The sequence below is a fragment of the Macaca mulatta genome, chromosome 8, assembly GCF_049350105.2.
Source record: "Macaca mulatta isolate MMU2019108-1 chromosome 8, T2T-MMU8v2.0, whole genome shotgun sequence".
Classification (NCBI taxonomy): Eukaryota; Metazoa; Chordata; class Mammalia; order Primates; family Cercopithecidae; genus Macaca; species Macaca mulatta.
In genome coordinates this window covers 24,877,421-24,903,575 of record NC_133413.1, presented here as the reverse complement: position 1 = coordinate 24,903,575, position 26,155 = coordinate 24,877,421, and the positions used below count along the sequence as shown (strand labels likewise).

General features: G+C 44.2%; 1 protein-coding gene across 3 annotated transcripts in view; it reads left to right on the top strand.

Moving 5' to 3' along the window:
- Positions 1-26,155, top strand: part of TNFRSF10D (TNF receptor superfamily member 10d) — a 29,165-nt gene extending 3,010 nt beyond the window's left edge. Inside the window, exons 2-9 of one of the 3 annotated variants that reach the window (XM_028852462.2) lie at positions 7,880-7,982; positions 14,278-14,391; positions 15,740-15,851; positions 16,879-17,129; positions 17,705-17,736; positions 18,159-18,341; positions 23,555-23,627; positions 23,798-26,155. In XM_028852462.2, coding sequence (XP_028708295.2) covers positions 7,880-7,982; positions 14,278-14,391; positions 15,740-15,851; positions 16,879-17,129; positions 17,705-17,736; positions 18,159-18,341; positions 23,555-23,627; positions 23,798-23,928 — 999 coding nt within the window. In that variant the 3' untranslated portion in view covers positions 23,929-26,155. Of the gene's footprint in view, positions 1-7,879; positions 7,983-14,277; positions 14,392-15,739; positions 15,852-16,878; positions 17,147-17,704; positions 17,737-18,137; positions 18,342-23,554; positions 23,628-23,797 lie in introns of all 3 variants that reach the window. The other 2 variants (XM_077943244.1, XM_077943243.1) reach the window with 2 other exon arrangements.

Genomic DNA, 26,155 nt, shown 5'->3' with positions numbered 1-26,155 from the left:
ATGAATTACATCCTCAGGGCTGGTGTCAGTCATTTTGGACTCTGGATCCCCAGGGCACATGTCCTCCACCCAGCAGAGGCTGCACCTGCTCCTACCTGCACCTCAGTACCGGCTCCCTGAGCTTAGGGCAGAAACTTTTTAAGACTGGAGTGGAGCACCATGTGGAGGGGCCATCAAGGAACAGAGGAGCCAGAGTTCAAGTGAGGACAGTGATGGCACTGCAGGGCCACAGCCTGGTTTACCTGCCACGCTTCCAGTTGTCCTACTGGTGGGTGCCTGGCCCGGGTTGGAGTTCTAAGAGTGAGCAGGAAAGGTCTCCATCCAGGTGACTGCAGATGGCTGCTCTCCCAGCCCCTACTGAGAGGCCACGGTCCTGGTTCCGGTCCTCTGTCCTGTATCTGGGAGTGGCAGGACAGCGAGGCTCTAGCTTCCAGGTTGGGGATGGGGACAGTGGGTACAGTGCCATGCCCCGAGCCTGTGCTGTTGGGCAGCTGGTGTCCTGCTCTCAGCCAGTGACTGCACATTTTCAGGTAGTGGATTTTCCTAACAACCTGGGGAGATGAGGGTAGATCATTTTCCCTCTTTTACAAATGACAAAATGAGATTCAGGAGCAATGTCTCCAGCGTTTTTGGCCTCACCTTCTGTATAATGGCAGCCATATTTGGGCCTCTGCAGAGCTAGAGTTCTCTGAGCAGCTGCTTCTCTGATCTCTGTCCTGCACTTGGCCTCGGGGAGCTCCTGTGGGTCCTCAGCAGAGTCCACAGGGCTCTTCAGGGTCCCCTCTCTGTGCCACAGCCTGGAGCCTGTCCTTAGGCTGTAAGCTGTGCTCACCTCATGGGCTTGGGGGGAAAGTGATTGACCCAGGAAATAGATAGTGAGCCCTTTATTGTCTTTGGAGTCTGCTGGAGCCAGGGAGGATGGACGAACCCCATGTGAATCCTGCTCCCTGGAGCCCACGGTGTGGTGGGTGAGGTGACACCAGGAATCATATAACTAAAGGAGGTACAGTGAGGGAGGCATGAGATCACCACCCTTGCCTGCCCCTCCTCCAGAGATGCCATGCTGGTGCAAGGCCTTAGAATGTGGTATTGTTGGCCTGGAGGATGGTGTTTGGATAGAGTCACCATTGAGTCATAGAGGAAAGCTAAGCTCCCCTTTAAGGGCTTTTTTTTTTTTTTTTTGGCTGTGCCTGAGAATTAAATAGACATAAGACAGGTACACAGGATAAAAGCACATACTACTTTTTTTTTCTTGAGATGGAGTCTTGCTCTGTCGCCCATGGTGGAGTAACAGTGGTGTAATCTCAGCTCATTGCAACCTCTACCTCCCAGATTCAAGCAATTCTCCTGCTTCAGCCTCCTGAGTAGCTGGGATTACAGGTGCCCACCCTCGCACCTGGCTAGTTTTTGTATTTTTCGTAGAGATGAGGTTTTGCCATGTTGGCCAGGCTGGTCTCAAACTCCTGAGCTCAGGTGATCCACCCGCCTTGGCCTCCCGAAATGCTGGGATTACAGGCATGAGCCACCATGCCCGGCCAACACACACATTTATTTAATGCAAGTTTTACCTGGTGCAGAAGATGCAGTGAGAGTCAGTTACTTATGTACTGAATTAGACCAAGTAACTTGTGAAGAAGCAAGTAAATATGTGGAAGCTAAAAAGATGAGTGGTTCTATTCTAACAAGGTCTGCACAGTACTCTCTTGGCCTTGACTTCTATCCTTAAAAATAAGGAGATTTCTTGGGGGAACCGCCCCCAATATTTCAACGTAGGTTCTTCCTATTTTCCCTAAGTGTCAGTCGGTCTGAGAAATAAAGAGAAAGTGTACAAGGAGAGGAATTTTACAGATGGGCCTCCGGGGGTGACATCACATATCAGCAAGTCCATGATGCCCCTGAGCCACAAAACTAGCAAGTTTTTATTAGGGATTTCAAAAGGGGAGGGGGTGTACAAACAGGGAGTAGGTCACAAAGATCACATACTTTAAAGGTGCAAAGAAGCAGAGCAAAGATCACATGCTTCTGAGGAAACAGGACAAGGCAAAATCAGAAACTCCTGATAAGCGTCTCTGTTCAGCGGTGTATGTATTGTCTTGATAAACATCTTAAACAACAGAAAATAGGGTTCGAGAGCAGAGAACCGGTCTGACCTCAAATTTACCAGGGCTGGTGTTTCCCAATCCTAGTAAGCCTGAGGGTACTGCAGGAGACCAAGGCATATCTCAGTCCTTATCTCAACCACGTAGGACACTCCCAGAGCAGCCGTATATAGACCTCCCTCCAGGAATGCAGTTCTTTACCTAGGGTCTTAATATTATATTCCTTGCTAGGAAAAGAATTTAGCGATATCTCTCCTACTTGCACATCCGTTTATAGGCTCTCTGCAAGAAGAAAAATATGACTCTATTCTGCCCGACCCCACAGGCAGTCAGACCTTGAGGTTGTCTTCCCTTGTTCCCTAAAATCGCTGTTATTCTGTTCTTTTTCAAGGTGCACTGATTTCATATGGTTCAAAAACGTGTATTTTACTATCAATTTGTACATTTAGATACACTTATAGTGGTCCTGAGGTGACGTACATCCTCAGTTTATGAAGACAACAGGATTAAGAGATTAAAGTAAGACAGGTGTAAGAAACTATAAAAGTATTAATTTTGAGAACTGATAAATGTCCATATTAAAATGAAATCTTTGCAATTTACATTCAGAGATTGTAGTAAAGACAGATGTAAGAAATTATAAAAGTGTTAATTTTGAAAACTGATATATGTCCATGAAATCTTCACAATTTATGTTGCTCTGCTGCGACTCCAGCCAGTCCCTCCGTTCGGGGTCCCTGACTTCCCGCAACAGAGATTGTCCTATGTTTCCCTGGGGACTTTCATCTCCTGCTTTTAGGAAACACAAAAGAGGTCAAAGCATGTTCTTGCACCTGATGTTTTTCAATAGCCTTTAATTCATAATAGTTAATGGGTCAGGGTGGGTGGGCAGGGTGTGATGGCTCATATCTGTAGTCCTGCCAAGGTGGGTGGATCACTTGAGCCCAGGAGTTCAAGACTAGCCTGGGAAACATAGCAAAATGGTGTCTCAAAAACAAAAACCAAAATAAAACAAAACAAAACAAAAAACCACACACACACAGAAAATCATGTCGTGTGAAGGAACCTAAGCAGAATGCATACCATTTGATTCCTCGTCTTATTAAAATGCAACTAATGTATTGTGACAAAAAGCAGAAGAAGTGTTGTTGGGGACATAGGAGCAAAGCGGAGGAGAGGATTACAGTGAAAAATGAAGAAACACTGCAGGACGGTAGACTTGTCATTATCTTGTAATGGCGGTAGTTCCACAGTGTATACATACATCCTAATCTACCAAACTACATGCTTCAAAAATATACACTTTGTTTCGTATCCATTATACCTCAATAAATCTATTTTTTAAAAACCTTCAATAGAATATAAACACTTGAATGTATACTGTATTCCTTGTAGCACTTACACATAGATCATGAAAATATGTTGCATAAGAAGTCAGTATCCAGTTAAAATGGAATTCTAAAAGGTAATTAACATTAAAATATGCAGGGGAAAAAGGAGTAAAATTATACTAGACAATCATAGTTTTTTGGGTTTTTTTTCCGGAGAGGGAGTGTCGCTCTGTCGCCCAGGCTGGAGTGCAGCGGCGCAATCTTGGCTCATTGCAAGCTCCGCCTCCCAGATTCACGCCATTCTCCTGCCTCAGCCTCCCGAGTAGCTGGGACTACAGGCGCCTGCCACCATGCCCGGCTAATTTTTTTTGTATTTTTTTAGTAGAGACGGGGTTTCACCATGTTAGCCAGGATGGTCTCGATCTCCTGACCTCATGATCCACCCACCTTGGCCTCCCAAAGTGCTGGGATTACAAGTGTGAGTCACCGTGCCCAGCCTAGACAACCATAGTTTAAATGGTAAACTTATAGGTCTATTTCGACTATCAATTATTGCACTAACTGTAAATCCACTGGACACTACAGTCAAAGGTAGAAAGAGTTTGAAGGGCTGAAAAAACAAGACTCCGCTATATCTTGTCTATACGAGCTGGGACTTAAAAGGAAGACACAGATGCTGTCTGTTGAAAGTAAATAGATGGAAACAGATACACTATGCAGAGTGTAAGGCCAAGAAAACTGCCATGGCTATCTCAGTATCAGAGGAAGGTGATTTTGTTAGCAGTGGACGAGATCTGAGTTACTTTACGTTGAAGGTGGCCAATCCTTATGGTTCCACAGCAATTTCAGCTCTTCACCTCCTGAGAAGAAAGAATAGGACTGAGGGGCATGAGGCAGAAGGAGAGATGGAGGCAAGTTTCAGAGCAGAGTGAAAGTTCATTAAAAAGCTTTAGAACAGGAAGGAAAGGAAAGAAGGGAAAGAGAAGGAAAGTACAACTTGGAAGTTGGCCAAGCAGGTGACTTGAGAAACAGTGTGCAGCCCGCCTGCCTGAGTTGGGGTTTTATGGGTTGGCATACTTCCAGGATCTTGCCTTCTCCCCACTCCTGAAATCTTATTGGGAAACTACTGATCAGTTTCAGGTGTTTTCTATGTATTGGGAGACTGCTTTTTTCTGGCATCGGCTATAACCAGTTTTTCGTTTATTTTTATTTTTTTTTTGAGAAGGAGTCTCCCTCTGTCACCTAGGCTGGAGTGCAGTGGCGCGATCTCCGCTCACTGCAAGCTCCGCCTCCCGAGTTCACGCCATTCTCCTGCCTGAGCCTGTCGAGTAGCTGGGACTACAGGTGCCCCCCACCACGCCCGGCTAATTTTTTGTATTTTTAGTAGAGATGAAGTTTCACTATGTTAGCCAGGATCGTCTGGATCTCCTGACCTCGTGATCCGCCCGCCGTGGCCTCCCAAAGTGCTGGGATTACAGGTGTGAGCCACCATGCCCGGCTGTAACCAATGATTACTTTAGAGATACAGTTATCAACCACCTGATGGTCGCCCAACCCTACTGGTGTCAGAAGCTGGAGAGCCCTCCTGCCCTGCTCATACCTGACTAGCTACCTACTGTAACAATTTTAGGACATAGAATATTATGGGAGCTCAAAAGGGACCTTTTGTAGTTAAAAAGGTTAATTCTTCAAGGAGTGTAATAATAATCACAAATTGTATATGCCTAGTAATACAGCTTCAAAACACATAACACAAAAATAGAATGAAAAGGAGATTAGATCAGCTGTTTCTCTGCACTTGGTAGCACGATCAGATAAAAACGCCAGTAAAGAGGCAAGCGACCTGCACACTGTGAACCACCTTGATTTAACTGACATTTAAAGAGCAAGAGTGGAACATCCACTGAACACTCATTCCTTTCTATGCTCATGATACGTTCACCAAGATAGACCGGGTTCTGGGCTATAAAACACACGATACGATCTCTACACTTAATGAAACGAAACTGGAAATCAGTAACAGTCCGTAGAGAATTCTAAAATTTGGTTATTGAAAATACACTTCTAAAAAATCTGTGGTTCATAGAAGAAATCAAAAGGGAAGGTAAAATGTTACAAAATAAATAATAATAACAATATAACTTCAAAACTGGTGGGAAATGGCTAACAGTGCTCGGGGTGAAATAATACAGCTTTCAATGTTTCTACTAAAGAATTGGGAGTTGGGGAGATGGGGAGTTACTATCGAAGGGCATGCAGTTCCTTTGTGGAGTGATAAAAATATTCTAAGATTGATTATAGCGATGATTGCATAGCTATGAGTATATTAAAAACTACTGAAATGTAGACATTAAATGGGTGAATTATATGAATCATCATAATTACTAATTATGTGAATTGTGTCTCATTAAAGCTGTCAAAAATGTGAAATGTATGGCCTGCAGATCTACATTAATCAATCATAAAATATAAGCATAAATTTAAACCAAACAAAGTAACAAGGAGGAACATAAATCAAGGAAATAGAATACAGACCACAAAAAGAACTGACAAAACGGATCGTGTGTGGTGGCTTGCGCCTGTAATCCCAGTACTTTGGGAGGCCCAGGCAGGCAGAACGCTTGAGCTCAGGAGTTGGACCAGCCTGGGCAACGTGGTGAAACCCCAGCTGTACAAAATACACAAATATTCGCCAGGCGTTGGGGCACACTCCTGTCTGTGGTCCCTGTCACCTGGGGACTGCGGTCGAAGCACCACTTGAGCGCGGGAGGCAGAGGCTGTAGTGAGCAGAGACTGCACTCCAACCTGGATGACAGAGAGAGACCCTGTCTCCAAAAAAAAAAGAATTGACAAAATGCAAAGTTGGTTTTCAGAAGGAGTAAGAGTGTGAGAGCAGAGAAAGGAGACAGAGACATCGCCTGAACCTAGAGGGACTGCAGCCCGAGAAGGAAGGATTTGGGAAACGTGCCTTAGCTTCGCCGTCACCAACTACTAGACAGGCTTTGATGTGGAAGAAAGCTACATTTTGTCTCGTTTAGTTCCAGGCAGTTGAACAGAGCCCAGCACAAGTAGCTTTTGTTGTAACCACTTTGTTTTTACTCAGGAGCAAGATTATATTAAATTTAATTAAATGTAAGTCTACAATTAAATTAATTTTGTACTTTAAAACACTCCCAACTTAAAAGTTACAAAAACTATACACAAAAATTTGAAAAATAGCTGTTGGCATGATGAAAGCTATTATTGAATTATTTAGTGTATACTTTCTAAAAGCAAGGAAATTAACATCAACACGTTACCACTATCTAATAAGCAGACTCTGTTCTGATTCTCCAGTTGTCTTCTCGTTGTCATTTATAACACACAGATCATGGCCAGAATCCCTGAATTGCTGTTTCATCTTTTTCTGTAACTCTTTGATATTTACTGGGAACAGCTTGTCAAAAAGTCCCTTGTAAAGTAGAAATTACTTAATGTTTGATGCTATATCCTGACTTTCTTTAAGGTTATATTATAACCCTCATTTATAAAACTGTGTATCTGTGTGTGTGTGTGTGTGTGTGTGTGTGTGTGTGTGTGTGTGGCAGAGAGAGAGAGAGACAGAATTCACCCACTAGGTCAATTAAACACTTGGTCAAACTAAATATGTTAGATGCTATTTCGGCTTGAAGGGGTTATATGTGTTTTTTGTATTCTGTTTGTTTTTGAGACGGAGTCTCGCTCTGTTGCCCAGGCTAGAGTGCAGTGGCGTGATCTGGGCTCAGAGCAACCTCCGCCTCCCAGATTCTGGAGGATGCTGAGGCATCCCAAGTAGCTGGGACTACAGGCACCCGCCACCACATCTGGCTAATCTTTTGTATTTTTAATAGAGATGGGGTTTCACTGTGTTAGCTAGGATGGTCTCGATCTCCTGACCTCGCGATCCGCCCCCCACAGCCTCCCAAAGTGCAGTGATTACAGGCGTGAACCACCGCCCCTGGCCTTTTATATTCTTATAAAATCTTTTCTTGCCAACCACTGTGGTGTGTTTCTGTTATCCACATTACTCGGGAGACTGAGGCAGGAGTATCACTTGAGGCCAGAAGTTCCAGGCTGTAGTGGACTATGATCACACCTGTGACTAGCCACTGCATTCTAGCCTGGGCAACATAGCAAGACTCTATCAAAAAAATAAAAAATAAAAATAACTCTTCTGCTCACATTTTCTGAGGTAAAGATATTTTATGTTATAATATGAGAAAAGGACACAGATGTGTTTTTCTTTATAGAAAATAGCTGCCCTAGCAGGCCAAGGAACAAACACGGATGCAAAAGAATGAAAGTTTGGAGCTGGAAAGAAGCCCAAGCTCTGATGAGTTTTGTCACTTGGGGTGAAGGGAATATGAGACGGATCCTGGGAGAGGTAAGGTCTGGAAGCCACTCACGCCCATCTCTGCCTTGTCCCCACAGGCCCAAGTTGACTCTGCCACCATCTCCCGGAAGGATGAAGTTCCCCTGCCGCCAGTGGCCTCAAAGCAACAGAGGCGCAGCCTTGAGGCGGAGTGTCCAGCAGGTGCACTCTTATTTTTAAAAATCAGTTTATTTTTAATTGACAGATAAACATTGTATATATTTATGGTGTACACCATGATGTTTTGAAGTATGCATTGTGGAATGGCTAAATCAAGCTAATTCACATACGTATCGTGTATTTGTGGTAAGAACACTTAAAAATCTACTCAGCAATTTTCAGCTGTACGGATACAGAGCCCTGGGATAAGCCCTCTTTGCCCTCCTCATCTGTGGGTTCTGTAGCCATCCTCATCTGTGGGTTTCGCATTTGTGGCTGCAACCAACACAGATCAAAAATATGTGGAAAAAATAATGGAAATGATAACACGACAATAAAAGTAGATAAAAAGAAATGCAGTATAGCACTTATTTACATAGCATGTCTATTGCATTAGGTATTACAAGGAACCTTGAAATGATTTAAAGCGTATGTGCCTGGGGTATATGCAATACTATCCCAATTTATATCAGGAACTTGAGTAAGTGCAGACTTTGTTCCATGGAATATATTCCCTGTGAATAGAAGGCAGGACTGTACAACACATCGTTTTAGTAACTGTAGTCAACATGTCACACAATACATCTCTTGAATTTATTTCCCCCTATCTCACTGAAATTTTGTGTCCTTTGACCAACAGATCTCCAACCCACCATCCAAATGCAACCCTGGTAATCACCATTCTACTCTCTACCTCTATGAGATTAACTTTTAAGATTCCACATATGTGAGATCATAGGGTGTTTGTCTTTCTGTGCCTGGCTTATTTCACTTAGCATAGTATCTCCAGGTTCATCTATGCTGTCAGAAATCACAGAATTTCCTTCTTTGTTAAAGTTGAATAGTATTCCATTGTGTCTGTGTACTACATTTTCTGTACCTTTTCATCATCGATGGACACTTAGGTTGATTAAATATCTTGACCATTGTAAATAATGCTCCAGTGCACATGGGAGGGAAGATACCTCTTCAACATACTGATGTCATTTCCTTTGGATGTACGCCCGATAGTGGCATTACTAGATCATATAGTTGTTCTATGTTTTGTTTTTTTGAGGAACCTCCATACTGTTTTCCACAATGGATGTACTAATTTCCATTCCCACCAACAGTGTACCAGCGTTCCTTTTTCTCCCCATCGTCATCAACACTTGTTATCTTTTGTCTTTTGGATAATAGCCATTTTTACAGGTGTAAAGTGATATTTCATTGTGGTTTTGATTTGCATTTCCCTGATTAGTGATGTTGAGCATTTTTTTCATATACCTGTTGGCCACTTCTGTGTCGTCTTTTGAGAAGTGTCTATTCAGGTCCCTTGCCCACGCATCCATTTTAATTGGATGATTTGATTGCATGCTATTGAGATGCTTGAGTTCTGTGTATTTTGGATATTAACCAAAATCTTGGATCTTTTGGATATCCATCTCTCATCCTGTAGGTTGTCTCTTCACTCTGTTCATTGTTTCCTTTGTTGTGCAAAACCTTTCTAGTCTGATATAATCTCATCTGTCTATTTTTGCTTTTGTTGCCTGTGTGTTTGGGGTCATAGCCAAGAAATCATTGCCCACACCAACGCTGTGAAGATTTTCCCCTATGTTTTCTTGTAGTAGTTTTACAATTTCAGGGCTTAGGTTTAATCTTTAGTCCATGTTGAGTTGATTTTTACATATGATGTGAGATAAGGATCTTATTTCATTCTTCTGCATGTCAATATCTACTTTCCTCAACACCATTTATTGAAGAGGCTGTCCTTTCCCCATTTTGTGTTCTTGGTATCTTTGTCACAATCAGTTGACTGTAAATACATTGATTTATGTCTGGGTTCACTATTTCATTCCATCAGTTTTATCTTCGTTTATGCCATTACTATTCAGTTTTGATTACTATACCTTTGTAATATATTTTAAAATCAGTATGATGCCTCCATCTTTGTTCTTTTTGTTTTGTTTTGCTTAAGATCACTTTGGTTATTTGAGGTCTTTTGTGGTCCCGTACACATTTTAGAATTGTTTCCTCTATTTTGGTAAAAAAAGTCATTGGAATTTTAATAGGCATTGCATTAAATCTGTAGGTCACTTTGGGTCATATGGACAATTAAGCAATATTGAGTTTTCTAATCCATGAATGTGTACTGTCTTTCCGTTTATTTTTGTTACTTTCCATGTCTTTCATCAATATTTTACAGTTTTCAGATCTTTCACCTCTGTCATAAATTTATTTAAAAGAGTTGCTGCCTTGACATCCATTTTTAGGCCCCATATAAGTTGTTTAAAACCCAATCATACCACAGCATCTTTTGCCCAATTAATAATTCCTTTCCCTCTTCAATTGTTTTTGATCTAGCACATTTGTTCTTCATCTCCCTGACCCCAAATCCAACACATCCCACAGCAACTGACTACAATAAAACCCAATGGTTCACACCAGAGCAGTGTGAACCTTCTTTGCAGGTGTTGTCTTCCACAATCCCTGTGGGAAAGCTTAGGGTATAATGCCCATGGATCTTTATAAAGGTGTAGTCCCATGGGTCCTCTTTCTCTGTCTCTTGCTCCCCACACACCGGGTTGTGTCCTTGGACTGGATGGCTCACCACTTCCCATAAGTGCTGCAAAGTGTGCTATCCTCTTCTCTGGAGTCTGTAAGTAATATAGCACTTCTGTGTTTCCTGTGTTTTGTTGTGTTGCTTCCTCTGTGTTTTCCCTAACTGACACATCTGAACCTAACATCTTTCTCCATCTTGGCTCTCTTAAAGAGTCGCTATCTCCTAAAGAGTAGAGATAACTTAAAGCTGGACTTAGGTCAGACAAGAACCATAAGGTCTTCTGCTAGTAAAAGTAATTGTCTTGTGGAAGGGACACCCACAAGATGAACACCTAAATAGGCATTAGACAGTCCACCAGGATAAATAAGTTTTCTGTGAACATCCGTGATGAAATCTCCTGGATCCCCCCTCCAAGGTAAGGCTAGAATTTATAGCCACTCTACAGAGAGAAACCTCAAGACCAAATTAGAAAAAAATACAGTTACCACCTTGGTTGAATTTATTCCTAAGCATTTTTTGTGGCTATTATAAATGGGATTTTTCAGATAGTTTCTTGTTAGTGTATAAAAACACTATTGAATTTGTAAGTTGAGTTCATGTCTAACTTTATTTTATACTGATAACAATTTATCTTTGGTCTCATAAAAAAACTTGACACTTTTTCTTTCCCTGTCTTATGTTTTTGATGTCATTATTTACATCTTTTTATGTTGTATATTCCTTAACAAATTGTATTAACTATCATTTTAAAAAATACTTTTGTCTTTTAACTTTTATACTAATGATACAAGTAATTTGTACACTATTATGATTGTATTAGAATATTCTGAATTTCATATTTTCTAGTTTCGTATTTTCACATAGTTTGGTGTATCCAGTTAGTGTTCTGTTCTTTCAGATTGAATAGCTCTCTTCAGCATTTCTTGTAAGGCAAGAATTTATGTATTTCATGTAAGGCAAGAAATGCTAAAGATGAACTCCAATGGTTTTTTTGTTTGTTTGTTTGTTTGTTTGTCTGATAAAGCCTTTACTGCTCTTCATTTCTAAAGGACAGGCTTGCCAGGTACAGTATTCTTGGTTGGCAAGGGTTTTTTCCTTTCTGTACTTTGTGTAATTCCACTCTCTCCTGGCCTGTGGGTTTTCTGCTGAGAAGCCTTCAATAGTTGTATAAGGTTTCCTTTGTGTACATTGCTTTTCTCTTGCTGGTTTCAAAATTCTATTTGCCTTTGATTTTTGGAATTTGTTTAAGATATGTCTTGGTGAAGATCTCTTCATGTTTAATCTGTTTGGGGTTTTTTGGGCTTCATGAATGTGGATATCCATTTCCATCCTGATTTGGGACATTTCCTTTAATTATTTCTTTAATTGCACGTTCTGTTCCTTTTACTTTCTCTGATGCTCCTTGGACTACCATAATGCATGTATTGTTTTTATTCACGGTAACCGTTGGTACTGTTGGCTTTCTTCCCTCTTTTTCATTCTTTTATTTTTTTTTTTCTTTCTGTGACTTGGTAATTTCAAACAATCTCTTTTCAAGCTCACTGAGTCTTTCTTCCAATTAGTCAACTCTGCTGTTGACATTCTCTGGAATTTTTTAGTTCAGATATTGTGTTGTTTAATTTTAGAATTTCTGCTTGGTTCTTTATGTTGTCTGTATATATTAAACCACTCATTTTGTTCATGTATTGTTTTTCTGACATGACTTAGTTGTCTATCTGTATTCTCTAGTAGCTGACTGAGCTTCTTTAAGAAGAGTATTTTCAATTCTTTGTCAGGCTGTTGTAAATGTCTGTTTGTTTCGGGTTGGTTACTTGTGCTTCATTTTGTTTCCTTGGTGCTGTCATGATTCCCTGATTGCTCATGAGCCTGAGGCAATGTGTGGGAATGTGCTCTTTGAAGAAGCAGGGACTTATTCCAGTATTTACAGACTGGCTTTGTCAGGGAACGCCCTTCACCAATCAGCCTGTACACAGATTCTGGGCAGGCCATGTGGTGTCGTTCAAGGGTGGTCAGAGCCTGTATCCAGAGAGGTGACCTGAGGCCTGGTTCCATGGGGGCTGAACTGGCACTGGAGTAGGCCTTGTACTTGGGTCTGCAGATGTCAGCCAGGTGCTGTGATGGGCCTCATCCTTGGGTCCACAGGGAAGGGCCTGGAGCCTGAGTTCATGGGGACTGACGTGGCACTAGGGCAGACCTGGAAGCTGAATCTGTGGAGTTGGGTCAGGATCCTGGGTCTGTAGTGCTAGCCCGAAGGTGCAAGCTAAGACTGATATCTTAGCTTATCCTGCCCTTATCTCTATGTGCTTCTAGACTTCTGTTTCCTACACTTCATGGTTCTTTATTCCATAGGGATACGTTGGATGATTTCTGTCAGTCAGGCACCATGCTAATGGGGATAATTATAAGAGGCCCTGCCCTCATGGAACCTTTTCTCTGGGATAGTATTAAGATACACAGATCAAAATAACAGTCAGAAATTCCTGATAGGAACCATGAAGAATAATTAAGTGATGAGTGAGACGGAGACGAGGTTGGTGGGGCCTCTCGAGGATGGTGATTTTGGCCAGTATCCAAAGTTGGACAGGGATAGTTGTGCAGAGAGCCAGAAATAGTGCTCCTGAGCAGCCTCCCTGGGAATGACAGCCGCAGGGTGCAGGGGCTGGGGGATACTGAGCAAAGACAGGGCCACCATAGTGAGTGGACAGCAAACAGGTCAGGTGGACCAGCATGGGCAGATCACATGTAGACGAGGTTGGATTTTATTTTGTTATTTTATTTTATTGTTTTTTTAAAAAAAAAAGTAGACTGGGCATGACGTGGTGGCTCATGCCTGTAATCTCAGCACTTTGGGAGGCCGAGGAGGGTGGATCACCTGAGGTCAGGAGTTTGAGACTAGCCTGGCCAATATGGTGAAACACCATGTCTACTAAGAATACAACAAATTAGCCGGGTGTGGTGGTAGGTGCCTGTAATCCCATCTACTCGGGAGGCTGAGGCAGGAAAATCGCTTGAACCTGGGAGGTGGAGGTTGCAGTCAGCCGAGATCGTGCCCCTGCACTCCAACCTGGGCAACAAGAGTGAAACTCTGTCTCCAAAAATAAATAAATAAATAAAATATTCCTTTTTTTTTTCAAGAGATGGAGTCTCTCTGTGTCGCCCAGGCTGGAGTGCAGGGGCACGATCTCGGCTCACTGCAAGCTCTGCCTGCTGGGTTCACGCCATTCTCCTGCCTCAGCCTACCGAATAGCTGAGACTACAGGCGCCACCTGGCCAATTTTTTGTATTTTTAGTAGAGACGGGGTTTCACCGTGTTAGCTAGGATGGTCTCGATCTTCTGACCTCGTGATCTGCCCGCCTCGGCCTCCCAACATGCTGGGATTACAGGCGTGAGCCACCGCGCCCTGCCAAAAAAAGATAAAATATTTCAAATATTTATATTGATTACACATTGAAATGTAGTGTTTTGGATATTTTAGGTTCAAAAGTAGATTGTTTAAATTAACTTGACCTTTCTTTTTACTATTTTAATACGGCTGTCATAGAATTTGAATTTTGCGTGTGGTTTGTATTATATTTCTGTCAGCAGTGCCAGTCCAAGGTATGTAATAGATGCAGAACTGATGACAAGACCAAACCTGGAAGAGTGGATTTCTCCGTCTGGATTCCACTGAGGGCCAAAAGAGAAGTTTTCCAGCCACTGCCAGCCTCTGGGAATTCTGTGGTGACTCATTCATTGGCTTTTCTCTCCTTTCCCAGGATTTCATAGATCAGAACATACTGGAGCCTGTAACCCGTGCACAGAGGGTGTGGATTACACCATTGCTTCCAACAATTTGCCTTCTTGCCTTCTATGTACAGTGTGTAAATCAGGTACAGAATGTGTGAACCCCTTGCCCAGAGGTGGAGTGCATAGTGATGAGGTGGGTGGGAGCTGTAGCTGATGTGAGTCAGGGAACCAAGTTCTAGCCCAACTTGGTCTTCATCATGCCCCGTTCCATGATTATGACTGGTTGATTGGAAAAAAAAAAAAAAAGAAAAAAAGATTTCTTTTTTTTTTTTTTAGACAGAGTTTCGCTCTTGTTGCCGAGGCTTGAGGACAATGGCATGATCTTGGCTCACTGCAACCTCCGCCTCCCAGGTTCAAGCGATTCTCCTACCTCAGCTTCCTGAGTAGCTGGGATTACAGGCATGCGCCACCACGCCTGGCTGATTTTGTTTGTTTGTTTGTTTTGAGACTGTGTCTCGCTCTGTTGCCCAGGCTGGAGTGCAGTGGCGCCATCAGGGCTCACTGCAAGCTCCGCCTCCTGAGTTCACGCCATTCTCCTGCCTCAAGCTCCTGAGTAGCTGGGACTACAGGCGTCCGCCTCCACATCCGGCTAATTTTTTTTGTATTTTTAGTAGAGACGAGGTTTCACCGTGTTAGCCAGGATGGTCTTGATCTCCTGACCTCGTGATCCGCCCGCCTCAGCCTCCCAAAGTCCTGGGATTACAGATGTAAGCCACCAAGCCAGGCCAGTTTTTTGTATTTTTAGTGGAGACAGGGTTTCTCCATGTTGACCAGGCTGGTCTCGAACTCCTGACCTCAGGTGATCCACCCACCTCAGCCTCCCAGAGTGCTGTGATTATAGGCGTGAGCCACTGTGCCCAACCAAAATCTTTTCTATAATGCCTGGCAACTGGCTGGGAACTCCTCTGAACTATTGCCTGCAAGGGGGTGGGGGTGTCATTACAGCACAGAGAAGGCCTGGCCCAGTGGACAGGGCTGGGTTCCAGTGGTGGCACGGGTCTGCTCCGGGAGCAGGCTGTTTCCTCCCGGGCTCTGTGCTCCTGGCAGGTGCTCGGGTTCACTCAGCCTTCAGGTTCTCAGGCCCCTTCCTCCTCCCAGTCAAGGCCGGGGCTTTTGGGAAGTCCCCCAAGGGCTGCTCTCCTTGCAGAGTCTCTCAGGTGATGCCCTTGCGCCTCCCTTGCTACTGACCTTGCCATCTAAACAATGCTTTTCTCCTGATCTGATGTAATAAATAATCACGGTCCTTTTGTATTGGTCCTTATGTACAGGGTGGGTGTCCTGTATGAGTCCCGAGTATGCTGGTGCAGAAACCGGCCCTCAGAACTCCTTGGTGAACTGAGTTGAGCTGAGTGGGAGGGGATGGGGTGGTGAGGAAGGGTGGACTGACATGTCAGGGAAACTCATTCCCAAAACCTTATGCTCTGTTGTCAGGTCAAACAAATACAAGCTCCTGCACCACGACCAGAGACACTGTGTGTCAGTGTGAAAAAGGAAGCTTCCAGGATGCAAACTCCCCTGAGATGTGCCGGAAGTGCAGCACAGGGTGAGACAGCAGCCAGGGGCTCCCGACAGCTTTCAAGAACCTGAAAAGACCTGAGTCACCAAGTACCTCTGTCTCACCCCTGACCCCATGAGGCGTCCCTGAGCCTATGGGATTTCCTGAGCCTGCGGTGGCCCCTCCTGGTCCATCTGCCTGTCCCCACCCCTACCCCCTGCGGCAGTCCCTTCCCATACCCTCCCTAACATGAGTCCCTTTGGCCAGGCTGAATTGTTCACTGGGCACAGGAGGTGACTTTCTAGGTCCCTTGAAACTTTTCAGGGGACCTAGGAAATGTGATTTCCTTTTGAAATCAGAAGAACACACTTGAATCCAGCCTGGCTTGTATTTGTCCTTATTCCAAATTGGTTTAAAAAAAATGTAATTTTAAATATTTTTTATGCAGGTGGAGACCCATAAAGGAAAAAGTGCCTGTAGCTCACAAAAATCATAATGAGGCTGTGGGTGGAGCTCCCTTAAGTTCCCATGAGGACCTGAGCCCACCCCGCCGGCCTCACTCCTGGCCCCTGACTTCTCAATAAGTCCTTCTTTTTCCTATTTGGGTTTTAGGGGCAAAGAGTAACTTGCTCTTCTCTGGCCCTCCACTGTTTGCTGTGATTGGGAGGACCCAGCAGCAGACAGGGTGGGGTGAGGGCTCACTCGTACTGTGGGTTAACTGGAGGAAGGGGTTCAGCTTGTGGCCACAGGGGCTTGTGATCTTCCCCTGGAGTGTGGCTCCTCCTAAGGCAGCCTCCCCTGCAGCCCAGGGAAGCTCCGTGTGTGTCCAGCACAGAAGGCTCCTGGAGCTGCAGCTCTGACCCCAGAGCAGGGAGGCCGAGGGGCTGAAGTGCGCATGCTCAGACCCTTCCCCAGCCTCAAGAAGGGAGCATAGGGGGACCCTCTGCTGACACAAGGAGCCTGTCCTCCTCTGACATCTTCTCAAGGACATTAGGCAGGGAGGGTGGCTCCTCTTTCATCTCACCTGGCCAGCTTTCCATCAGGAGTCCCCGTCTCCATCCCTGTGTGTACCCAGGTGTCCCAGAGGGATGATCAAGGTCAGTGATTGTACGCCCTGGAGTGACATCAACTGCAGTGCATCAGCTGCCAGTTCCACTGGGAAAACCCCCGCGGCGGAAGACACAGTGACCACCAGCCTGGGGACTCCTGACCTTTACGGTCTCATAGCCGGCGTCGTTACAGTCTTCATCATTCTGTTTGCGGCTGCGTTTGTTTGCATTTTACGTCGGAAGAAACTCATTTCTTCACTGAAAGGCATCTGCTCAGGTAGGTGCTGGCTGAGGGTGGGGGCGCTGGACACTGTCTGCCCTGCCCCCTCCCACTCCCTTCCCACAGACAGTAATCCCCATCCATGCCCCTGGTCCAAGTGTCTCCAGCCTGGTTCGATCTTCCGCCTTGTGATCGCCCAATCCCCACATCCCGTGTATCCCCCAGGACCCTGGTCTCATTGCCTCTCTCGGGGCTGGGGGTCCCCTCATCTCCCAGCCAAGTGTAGGAGGGCAGGGCCAGTTCCTCCCACCTTCAGGCCCAGCCAGGCAGGGGGCGGTCGGCTCCTCAACTGGGTGACAAGGGTCAGGATGAGAAGTGGTTGTGGGATTTATTCAGCCTTGGTCAGAGCAGAACATAGAGATTTTCCACGTGTTGGTTTTTACTCTAGTTCCCCTTCTCATCCCCCTTCCTCAGGGTGTCCCCGAATTGCAAGGCCCTATTCCTGTTCCCAGCCCCAGGGCTCCTTGTCCAGTGTCCCTGCCCCCAGCCTACCCCTGTGCCCCGCTGTCCTCTGGGAGGGAGGTGCTGTGTGGGCCCCTCCCTGCCTGCTAAGGAGACTCCTTCTCTTCCAGGTGGTGGAGGGGACCCCGAACGTGTGCACAGAGTAAGTTGGTTTCTTCAGAAACTGGGGGCTTCCTGGGTTCAGGAACTGCTTCCCGTCCACTGGCGAGCCCGGGTGGACACAATTCCTTGTCCTCGTAGCTGCCCTGACTCCCTGACGTGGCCTGGGGTATCTGGGCTGACTGTGGGGGACACATGGCCATTTTGAGCAGCACACAGACTGGCGGGCCGTGCTGCAGCCCCGTCCTTCCTGCAGCCTGGGTGACACCATCACTCCACAGCTGGCCCCGTGGGGATGGGGTGCCCACCTGACCCACCTCCGCAGTGGATGCTGGATGTGCTGAGCCTCAGCTGCCTGGGGTGACCTCATTGGAAGGGATTGGGGATGGCAGGTCCAGCTGCCAACTGGGGACCTTGAAGCTGAGCCCTGGGTGTGGACTTGAGTGGGCTGTTTGCCTTCCCAAGGTCTTTTTCCGGCGTTCACGTCCTTCACGAGTTCCTGGGACAGAGGACAATGCCCGCAACGAGAGCCTGAGTACCAGATTCTTGCAGCCCACCCAGGTCTCTGAGCAGGAAATCAAAGGTCAGGAGTCGGCAGAGCCAACAGGTGTGACTGTACAGTCGCCAGAGGAGGCACAGCGTCTGCTGGTGAGTTGAGGAGGGACTGTGCCATGCCTGGCCTGCTGCCTGCACAGGACTTTGAGGACAGTGGGAGATGGCAGTGCCTCCGCTCTCCTGGCCCAAGGGGACATGAAGCCTTTGGGAGACAGGGGACTGCAGGGGACGGAGCAGCTGCACTGAGGTGGTGACTGTGCCAGTCTGCAGGACATCTGCTTCTTATTCCTTGTCCCCAGAGTCTGGATCTCCACAGGCATACAGTGGGTGTCACAGGGTTCGTTGATGACTGACTAAGGCTGCACAGTCTCCATCGTGTGCTCCTAACAGAAATCAGGGAGCCCCTGCTTGAAACTGCAGAAGTTTTAAATGTACTTCAAAATTCTCACTACACTGCACATACTTCATAGTAAATCTTTGTCCAGATTTCTGATCAAGTATGTAAGGAGGCTTCTGGGAGGAAGTAGGATTTCTCAGTCAGTGCGTAGAAGTGTTTTTGTATTACACAAACACATACATCCAGTTATTCACTTGGATTCACCAGTTTTGATATGACATTGAGTAGGTGTGAAATCTGGACACACATTTTCTTTTTGCTTCGAAAGTTCTTTCCTTCAAGATAAGATGATCCTATCTAATTTCTTATGGACTTTTAAAGAACAATTTGGTTTGTAGCATTCACCAGTGGAATGTAGGTGCCATTTCTTTTGCAATGCTGCGTGAAGGGAGGAACTCTGAATTATTCTGAGTCATTGTCTCCTTCCTCCTCACCTGTTTAAGAAATGATTCTTCTATTGTTTACTGCTTTTGGCTCCTCTTTGACCACTTGTCAAATACTTATCTGGACAAGGATCACTTTCCACCCGTTTTCTTCCTTTCCTATAACTACACCGCATGTTTTTTTAAATGAAGTATAAAAAGGGAAGAAAACAAACAAAAAATGTCAACAATTACTCCATGCTGCTGAACCGCATTGCACCTTTATTATGTAATTTGTAGAGATCTGATCTTGCTATGTTGCCCAGGCTGGTCTCAAACTCCTGGCCTCAAGTCATCCTCTCACCTTGGCCTCCCAAAGTGGTGGGATTACAGGCATAAGCCACTGCACCTGACCACGTTGCACATTTTTTGAAAGTGATAAATGCAGAGCCACACGTCTGCCACACTACAGGAAGGTTCTCAGTCATAGTGGTAGTCCCCCAACACTTCCTCCAGCCCCAGCCCTTCTTAATTCAGGTAAATGCAACAGAGAATATCTTGTGATTCTTTGTGGAAATTTTTATGCATATGCCACGTATATTCATACAAGCACGTACATTTTGTTTACATTACAGGGATTATGTTACATATAATACACTGCCAAAGGAAACTTGTTTTCATTTTTTCTTTTTCCTTTTCCTTTTTTTTTTTTTTTTTTTTTGAGACGGAGTCTCGCTGTGTCTCCCAGGCTGGAGTGCAGTGGTGTGATCTCGGCTCACTGCAAGCTCCGCCTCCCGGGTTCACGCCATTCTCCCGCCTCAGCCTCCCAAGTAGCTGAGACTACAGGCGCCCGCCACCACGCCCGGCTAGTTTTTTGTATTTTTAGTAGAGACGGGGTTTCACCATGTTAGCCAGGATAGTCTCGATCTCCTGACCTCGTGATCCACCCGCCTCGGCCTCCCAAAGTGCTGGGATTACAGGCTTGAGCCACCGTGCCCGGCCTCTTTTTCCTTTTTCAAATTTATTTTGATTCAGGAGGTGCATATGCAAGTTTCTTAACTGGTTATATTGTTTGATGCTGAAATTCGGGGTATGAATGATTTTATCCAGGTTGTGGGCATAGTATCCAACAGTTAGTTTTTCAACCCTTCCTCCCCTCCCTCTCTCCCCGCCCTGGTAGTCGCCAGTGTCTATTGTTGCCGACTTTGTCTTCGTAAGTACCTGATGTTTAGCTCCTACTTATGAGTGAGAACATGCAGTATTTGGTTTTGCCTTCTTACGTTAAATCACTTAGGATGATGGCCTCCAGCTTCATCTATGTGGCTGTAAACAATATGATTTCATTCTTTTTTATTGCTGTGTAGTCTCCCATGGTGTATATATACCACATTTTCTTCATTCAATCCACTGTTGATGGGAACCTAGGTTGATTCCACGTCACTGCTATTATGGATAATGGTGTCTGTCTTTTGGTAGAATGATTTGTTTTCCTTTTTTTTTTTTTTTTGAGATGGAGTCTCACTGTCACCCAGGCTGGAGTGCAGTGGCACGATCTCAGCTCACTGCAAACTCCACCTCCCAGGTTCACGCCATTCTCCTGCCTCAGCCTCCGGAGCAGCTGGGACGCCACGCCCAGCTAATTTTTTGTATTTTTAGTAGAGATGGAGTTTCACTGTGTTAGCCAGGATGGTCTCAATCTCCTGACCTTCTGATCCGCCCGCCTCGGCCTCCCAAAGTGCTGGATTACAGGTGTGAGCCACTGCACCCGGCTACACCCGGCTAATTTTTGTATTCTTTAGTAAAGATAGGGTTTCACCATGTTGGTCATGCTGGTCTTGAACTCCTGACATCGTGATCCACTTGCCTCACCTCCCAAAGTGCTGGGATTACAGGTGTGAGCCACAGTGCCCTGCGCTACTGATTTTTATACATTGATTTTGTATCCTGAAATTTTGTTGAAGCTGTTTATTAGTTGCAGGAGCCTTTTAGTGGAGTCTTCAGGGTTTTCAAGGTGTAGAATCATATCGTCCATGAAGAGTTTTGACTTCTTCATTTCATATCTGGATGCCTTTTCCTTCTTTCTCTTGCCTGAGTGCTCCAGCTAGGACTTCCAGTACTACGTTGAATGGGAGTGGTGAGCGTGAGCATCCTTGTCTTGCTCCAGTTCTCAAGGGGAATGCTTCCAGCTTTTGCCCGTTCAGTATGATGTTGGCTGTGGGTTTGTCATAGATGGCTCTTACCATTGTGAGGCATGTTCCAATGGGAACTTTCTAATGTTTTTTAATATCCAAAAGAGCAAACACCTCTTCCATACTTTTTCAAAATGTATCATTTTACCCAGATAAAATTCACAATTAAAAGATTTCCTCCATCCTTCCCTTCTGAAAAAACTCGGCATTTTTGTCAATTCGCTTTAAAATTAAAAATTAATCTAGAAATACTGAATATTTTATAAATATAAATGTAAATATTTATACATATTTTATAAATATTCAGTATTTATATATAAATAAATACATATTTATATATAAATATATGAATTTATATAATATATATAATTATATATATATTTTTAATTTATTATTATTATTATACTTTAAGTTCTAGGGTACATGTGCATAACGTGCAGGTTTGTTACATATGTATACTTGTGCCATGTTGGTGTGCTGCACCCATCACCTCATCAGCACCCATCTACTCGTCATTTACATCAGGTATAACTCCCAATGCAATCCCTCCCCCCTCCCCTCTCCCCATGATAGGCCCCGGTGTGTGATGTTCCCCTTCCCGAGTCCAAGTGATCTCATTGTTCAGTTCCCACCTATGAGTGAGAACATGCGGTGTTTGGTTTTCGGTTCTTGTGATAGTTTGCTAAGAATGATGGTTTCCAGCTGCATCCATGTCCCTACAAAGGACACAAACTCATCCTTTTTTATGGCTGCATAGTATTCCATGGTGTATATGTGCCACATTTTCTTAATCCAGTCTGTCACTGATGGACATTTGGGTTGATACCAAGTCTTTGCTATTGTGAATAGTGTTGCAATAAACATATGTGTGCATGTGTCTTTATAGCAGCATGATTTATAGTCCTTTGGGTATATACCCAGTAATGGGATGGCTGGGTCATATGGTACATCTAGTTCTAGATCCTTGAGGAATCGCCATACTGTTTTCCATAATGGTTGAACTAGTTTACAAAATAGTTTATAAAAATATATAAATATATGAATTTATATAATAAACAATAATTATATAAACTAATAAATTTATATACAAATAAATTATATATTTTATTATGTATATTATATATATTTATTATATATATATAATTTATTATATATATTTATATATAAAATCTATATATACATACATAAATTTATATATAAATAGTGAATATAAAATATTCAGTATTTCTAGATTCAGTATATTTATTCAGTATAATAATATTCAGCATAATATTTATTCAGAAATAAGTATTCAGTATTTCCTTATCAAAGGAGATAACATTTGGTGTCAAGTATTTTATTGTAACTGAGTTGTGATTTGTGTTCCTCTTCAAATCAATTATTCCTGTTTCTTATGGCTGTTTAGTATTTCGTATCCAGCATGAGTTGGATAGCCTTGTAATTCTGTTTGCTAATTTATTGCATCTGCTATGTTTTTAAGATTCCTCCAAACATACATTTCTATTTCAGTATTGTAGTTTCATTCTTAGGGATTTTAAATGACATTGAAAATAATGATTATTGTGTCTGCCCTCTTCCAAGAGTCTCGCCTCATTTTAATTTTCCATCTTGTTGCCTAGGCCAGACCTTTCAGAACCATGTTCAGCTGTGCTTAGGGAAGGCAGGTATTTGGGTCCTGATTTGATTTCTGGAGAAGACCTCCAAAGTGTCACCCTGAGGAATGGCGTTCACTTTTGGTTTCATATAGAAATTCTCATAATCAAGAACGCAACCTACTATTCTAAAAGGTTCTGAAAAAGATCAGAATTGGTGTTTAATTTTACCAAATGTCTCTCCAGCGTCCATGGAGACTGCTGTTTTATTTAATTACACTATGGATATGGTACAGTATTAATGATCAAAGGTCATTTACAGTCTTGGAATAAATCATTTTGTTAGGTTTTCCTGGGTGCTCTCATATATACTCTTCTGCCGAGACTTCTGCTGGTGAGAATTGTGTAAGGAAGTGATCATTTCCTGTGAGGGTGGGTGGGAGTTGATGAGATGGGGCAGAAGGGGACTTTCTGGGGTGGTGGCAATGTTCTATGTCTTGATCAGGGGATAATTACCCGGGCATATACAGTAGTCAAAGTTGGGCAGAACACTTACAAAGTGAACATTTACTGCATGCCACTTATGTCTCAATGAGTCACCAGCACACAGAGCCCAAGAGCTATGCAGGACCAGAGGTTTGTCTCCATCTCCATGGAGACCCGAGATGGGAAGCGCTGCAGGTCTCTTGCTGGCTGGTGGTCGGGGTCAGTACTGGACTGCAGGACTCCTGACTCTGACCAGAGCATTCCCCACTGTGTGTTACAGGAACAGGCAGAAGCTGAAGGGCGTCAGAGGAAGACGCTGCCGGTTCCAGTGAATGACGCTGACCCCACTGAGAGTAAGTGTTTTGTGCCTTGAGACAGGGAATAGGGACAGTGTCCTACCTGCTGTCCCTATAGCGAGAGGGCTCTTCTGGAGCATTCACTGCTGGAAGCAGGGGGTCCCATGTCAATCCTGTGCTGATTGTCCTTGGAGCATCAAGACTCTAAATCTCTTCTCTCTTCTCAGTCAACACCTTGCTGGATGCCTCGGCAACACTGGAGGAAGGACATGCAAAGGAAACAATTCAGGACCACATGGTGGACTCTGAGAAGCTCTTTTATGAAGATGACGCAGGCTTTGCTACGTCGTCCCTGTGAAAGAATCTCTTCAGGAAACCAGAGCTTTCCTCGTTTACCTTTTCTTCTAGAAGGGGAAGCAGCCTGGAAGAGACAGTCCAGTACTTGAACCATGCCTCAACTAACTCTGCTATCCAATATGGTGCAGCTTACCAAAGTCCTAGAACTTTGTCAATGCACTTGAAGTAATTTTTATGAAATACTGCGTGTGATAAGGAAACTGGGGAAATTTGTATAAGTCTCTTGGCGGCATAGAGTTATACGATTGTGTATTAACGGTGGTTTTCGTCCAAGTGCGGTGGCTCATGCCTGTAATCCCACCACTTTGGGAGGCTGAGGTTGGTGGATCGCTTGAGTTCAGGAGTTTGAGACCAGCCTGGTCAACACAGTGAAACTCCGTCTCAATTTAAAAAGAAAAAAAGTGGTTTTAGGATGTCATTCTTTCCAGTTGTTCATCATGAGACAAGTCTTTTTTTCTATTTCTTATATTGCAAGCTCCATCTCTACTGGTATGTGCATTTAATGACATCTAACTACAGATGCCGCATAGCCACAGTGGTTTACCTTATAGTTTTTTAACTTTAGAATGGGATTATCTGGTTATTAGCTGTATTTTCATTTTAGGATATTTCTGAGTTAATGATGAGATTATCAAGACATAGTCCTATGCTACATCATGAGCATATGGATTTATGAGGGTTCGACTTAGAGTTTTGAGCGTTAAGATGGGATTATTGGGGCTTACCCCCACCTTAATTAGAGAAACATTTGTATTGCTTATTACTGTATGCTGTATTATCTATTTTCCGATTTTTGTATAATGATGTAAGCATGGAAAAACTCTAGGAAATGCACTTATTAGGCTGTTTACATCGGTTCTCTAGGGGTGCAAATCAGCAGTCAAAAATGACTGGAAATATAACTAGTGACGAAGGGAGAAATCCTCCCTCCGTGGGAGGCACTGACTGTGTTCCAGTTCTCCCTCCTACGCCCTGAGACTGGACAAGGGTTTGATGACTGGCAACTTCTCAGGGGGCCAGCCTGTCTTACTTGATAATTTTAGAGGTATATAGCCATATTTATTTATAAGTAGACGTTTACATATGCCCAGGATTTTGAAGAGCATGGTATCTTTGGGAAGCCATGTGTCTGATTTGTCCTGCTGGGACAGTCATGGAACTGCATCTTCCTACGTGTCCACAGCAGATGAAGACAGAACTAAGTTAGATCTGAGACTGTGAAGAGTTTCTCTTTCAAGCGCCATTACCGTTGAACATTAGTGAATCTTGGGCCTCCTTTGGGCTCAGGGCAGAGCAGGTGTTTATCTGCCCCAGCATGTGCCATGGCATCAGGAGGGAGGAGTGGACAGTGCTTGGGAATGGTGTGAAATGGTTGCCGACTCAGGAGTGGATGGGCCCCTCTCCCTTCTGGTGGTCTGTGACCCTGAGTCCCTGGGCTGCATTTAGGGTACAGATTCCCTATTTGAGTCGCTTGACTTCTCTGTAAGCATCTGATTCATCTGAGTAATACCAATTCTTAAACACTATGACAACGGAACCTCAAATGGGTGACACATTTGTCCTTGTGTCACATTCCATTATTTTATTTAAGAACCTCAGTAATCAGTGTAGCCTCGTTCCAGCAAACCCTTCTCCACAGCAGTCCAGTCGTGGTAGGATAAATTACAGATGTAGTCATTCTAGGGGTTTCAATCTTTTCCATCTCAGGGCATTGTGTGTTTTGTTCCGGGACTGGTTTGGTGGGACAAAGTTAGAATTGTCTGAAGATCGCACATGCAGAGTGTTGTGGCCGTGGAGTTTTAGGAGGGGGTGGCCTTTCTGGTCTACGCACTTCCATCCTCTCCCACTTCCATCTGGCGTCCCATGCGTTGTCCCCTGCACTTCTGGAAGGCACAGGGTGCTGCTGCCTCCTGGTCTTTGCCTTTGCTGGGCCTTCGGTGCAGGACACTCAGCCTCAAAGCTCAGAGGGAGCCAGTCCAGACCCAGCTCCCTTGTCCCTTCCTCAGAGGCCTTCCTTGAAGATGTATCTGGCCTATTAGCCTTATCAGTGTTTAAGCTTATTCCTTTAAAGTAAGCTTCCTGAGAACGTGAAGTTGTTGGGGTTTTGGGGGGTTGGATATTTGTTTAAGTTTTGCTTTATACCGAGGTCAAATAGCACATAACACCTGGTTATTTATGAAATGCTCATATATTTATGACCAAAATAAATGTGAAACCTCATAGAAAAA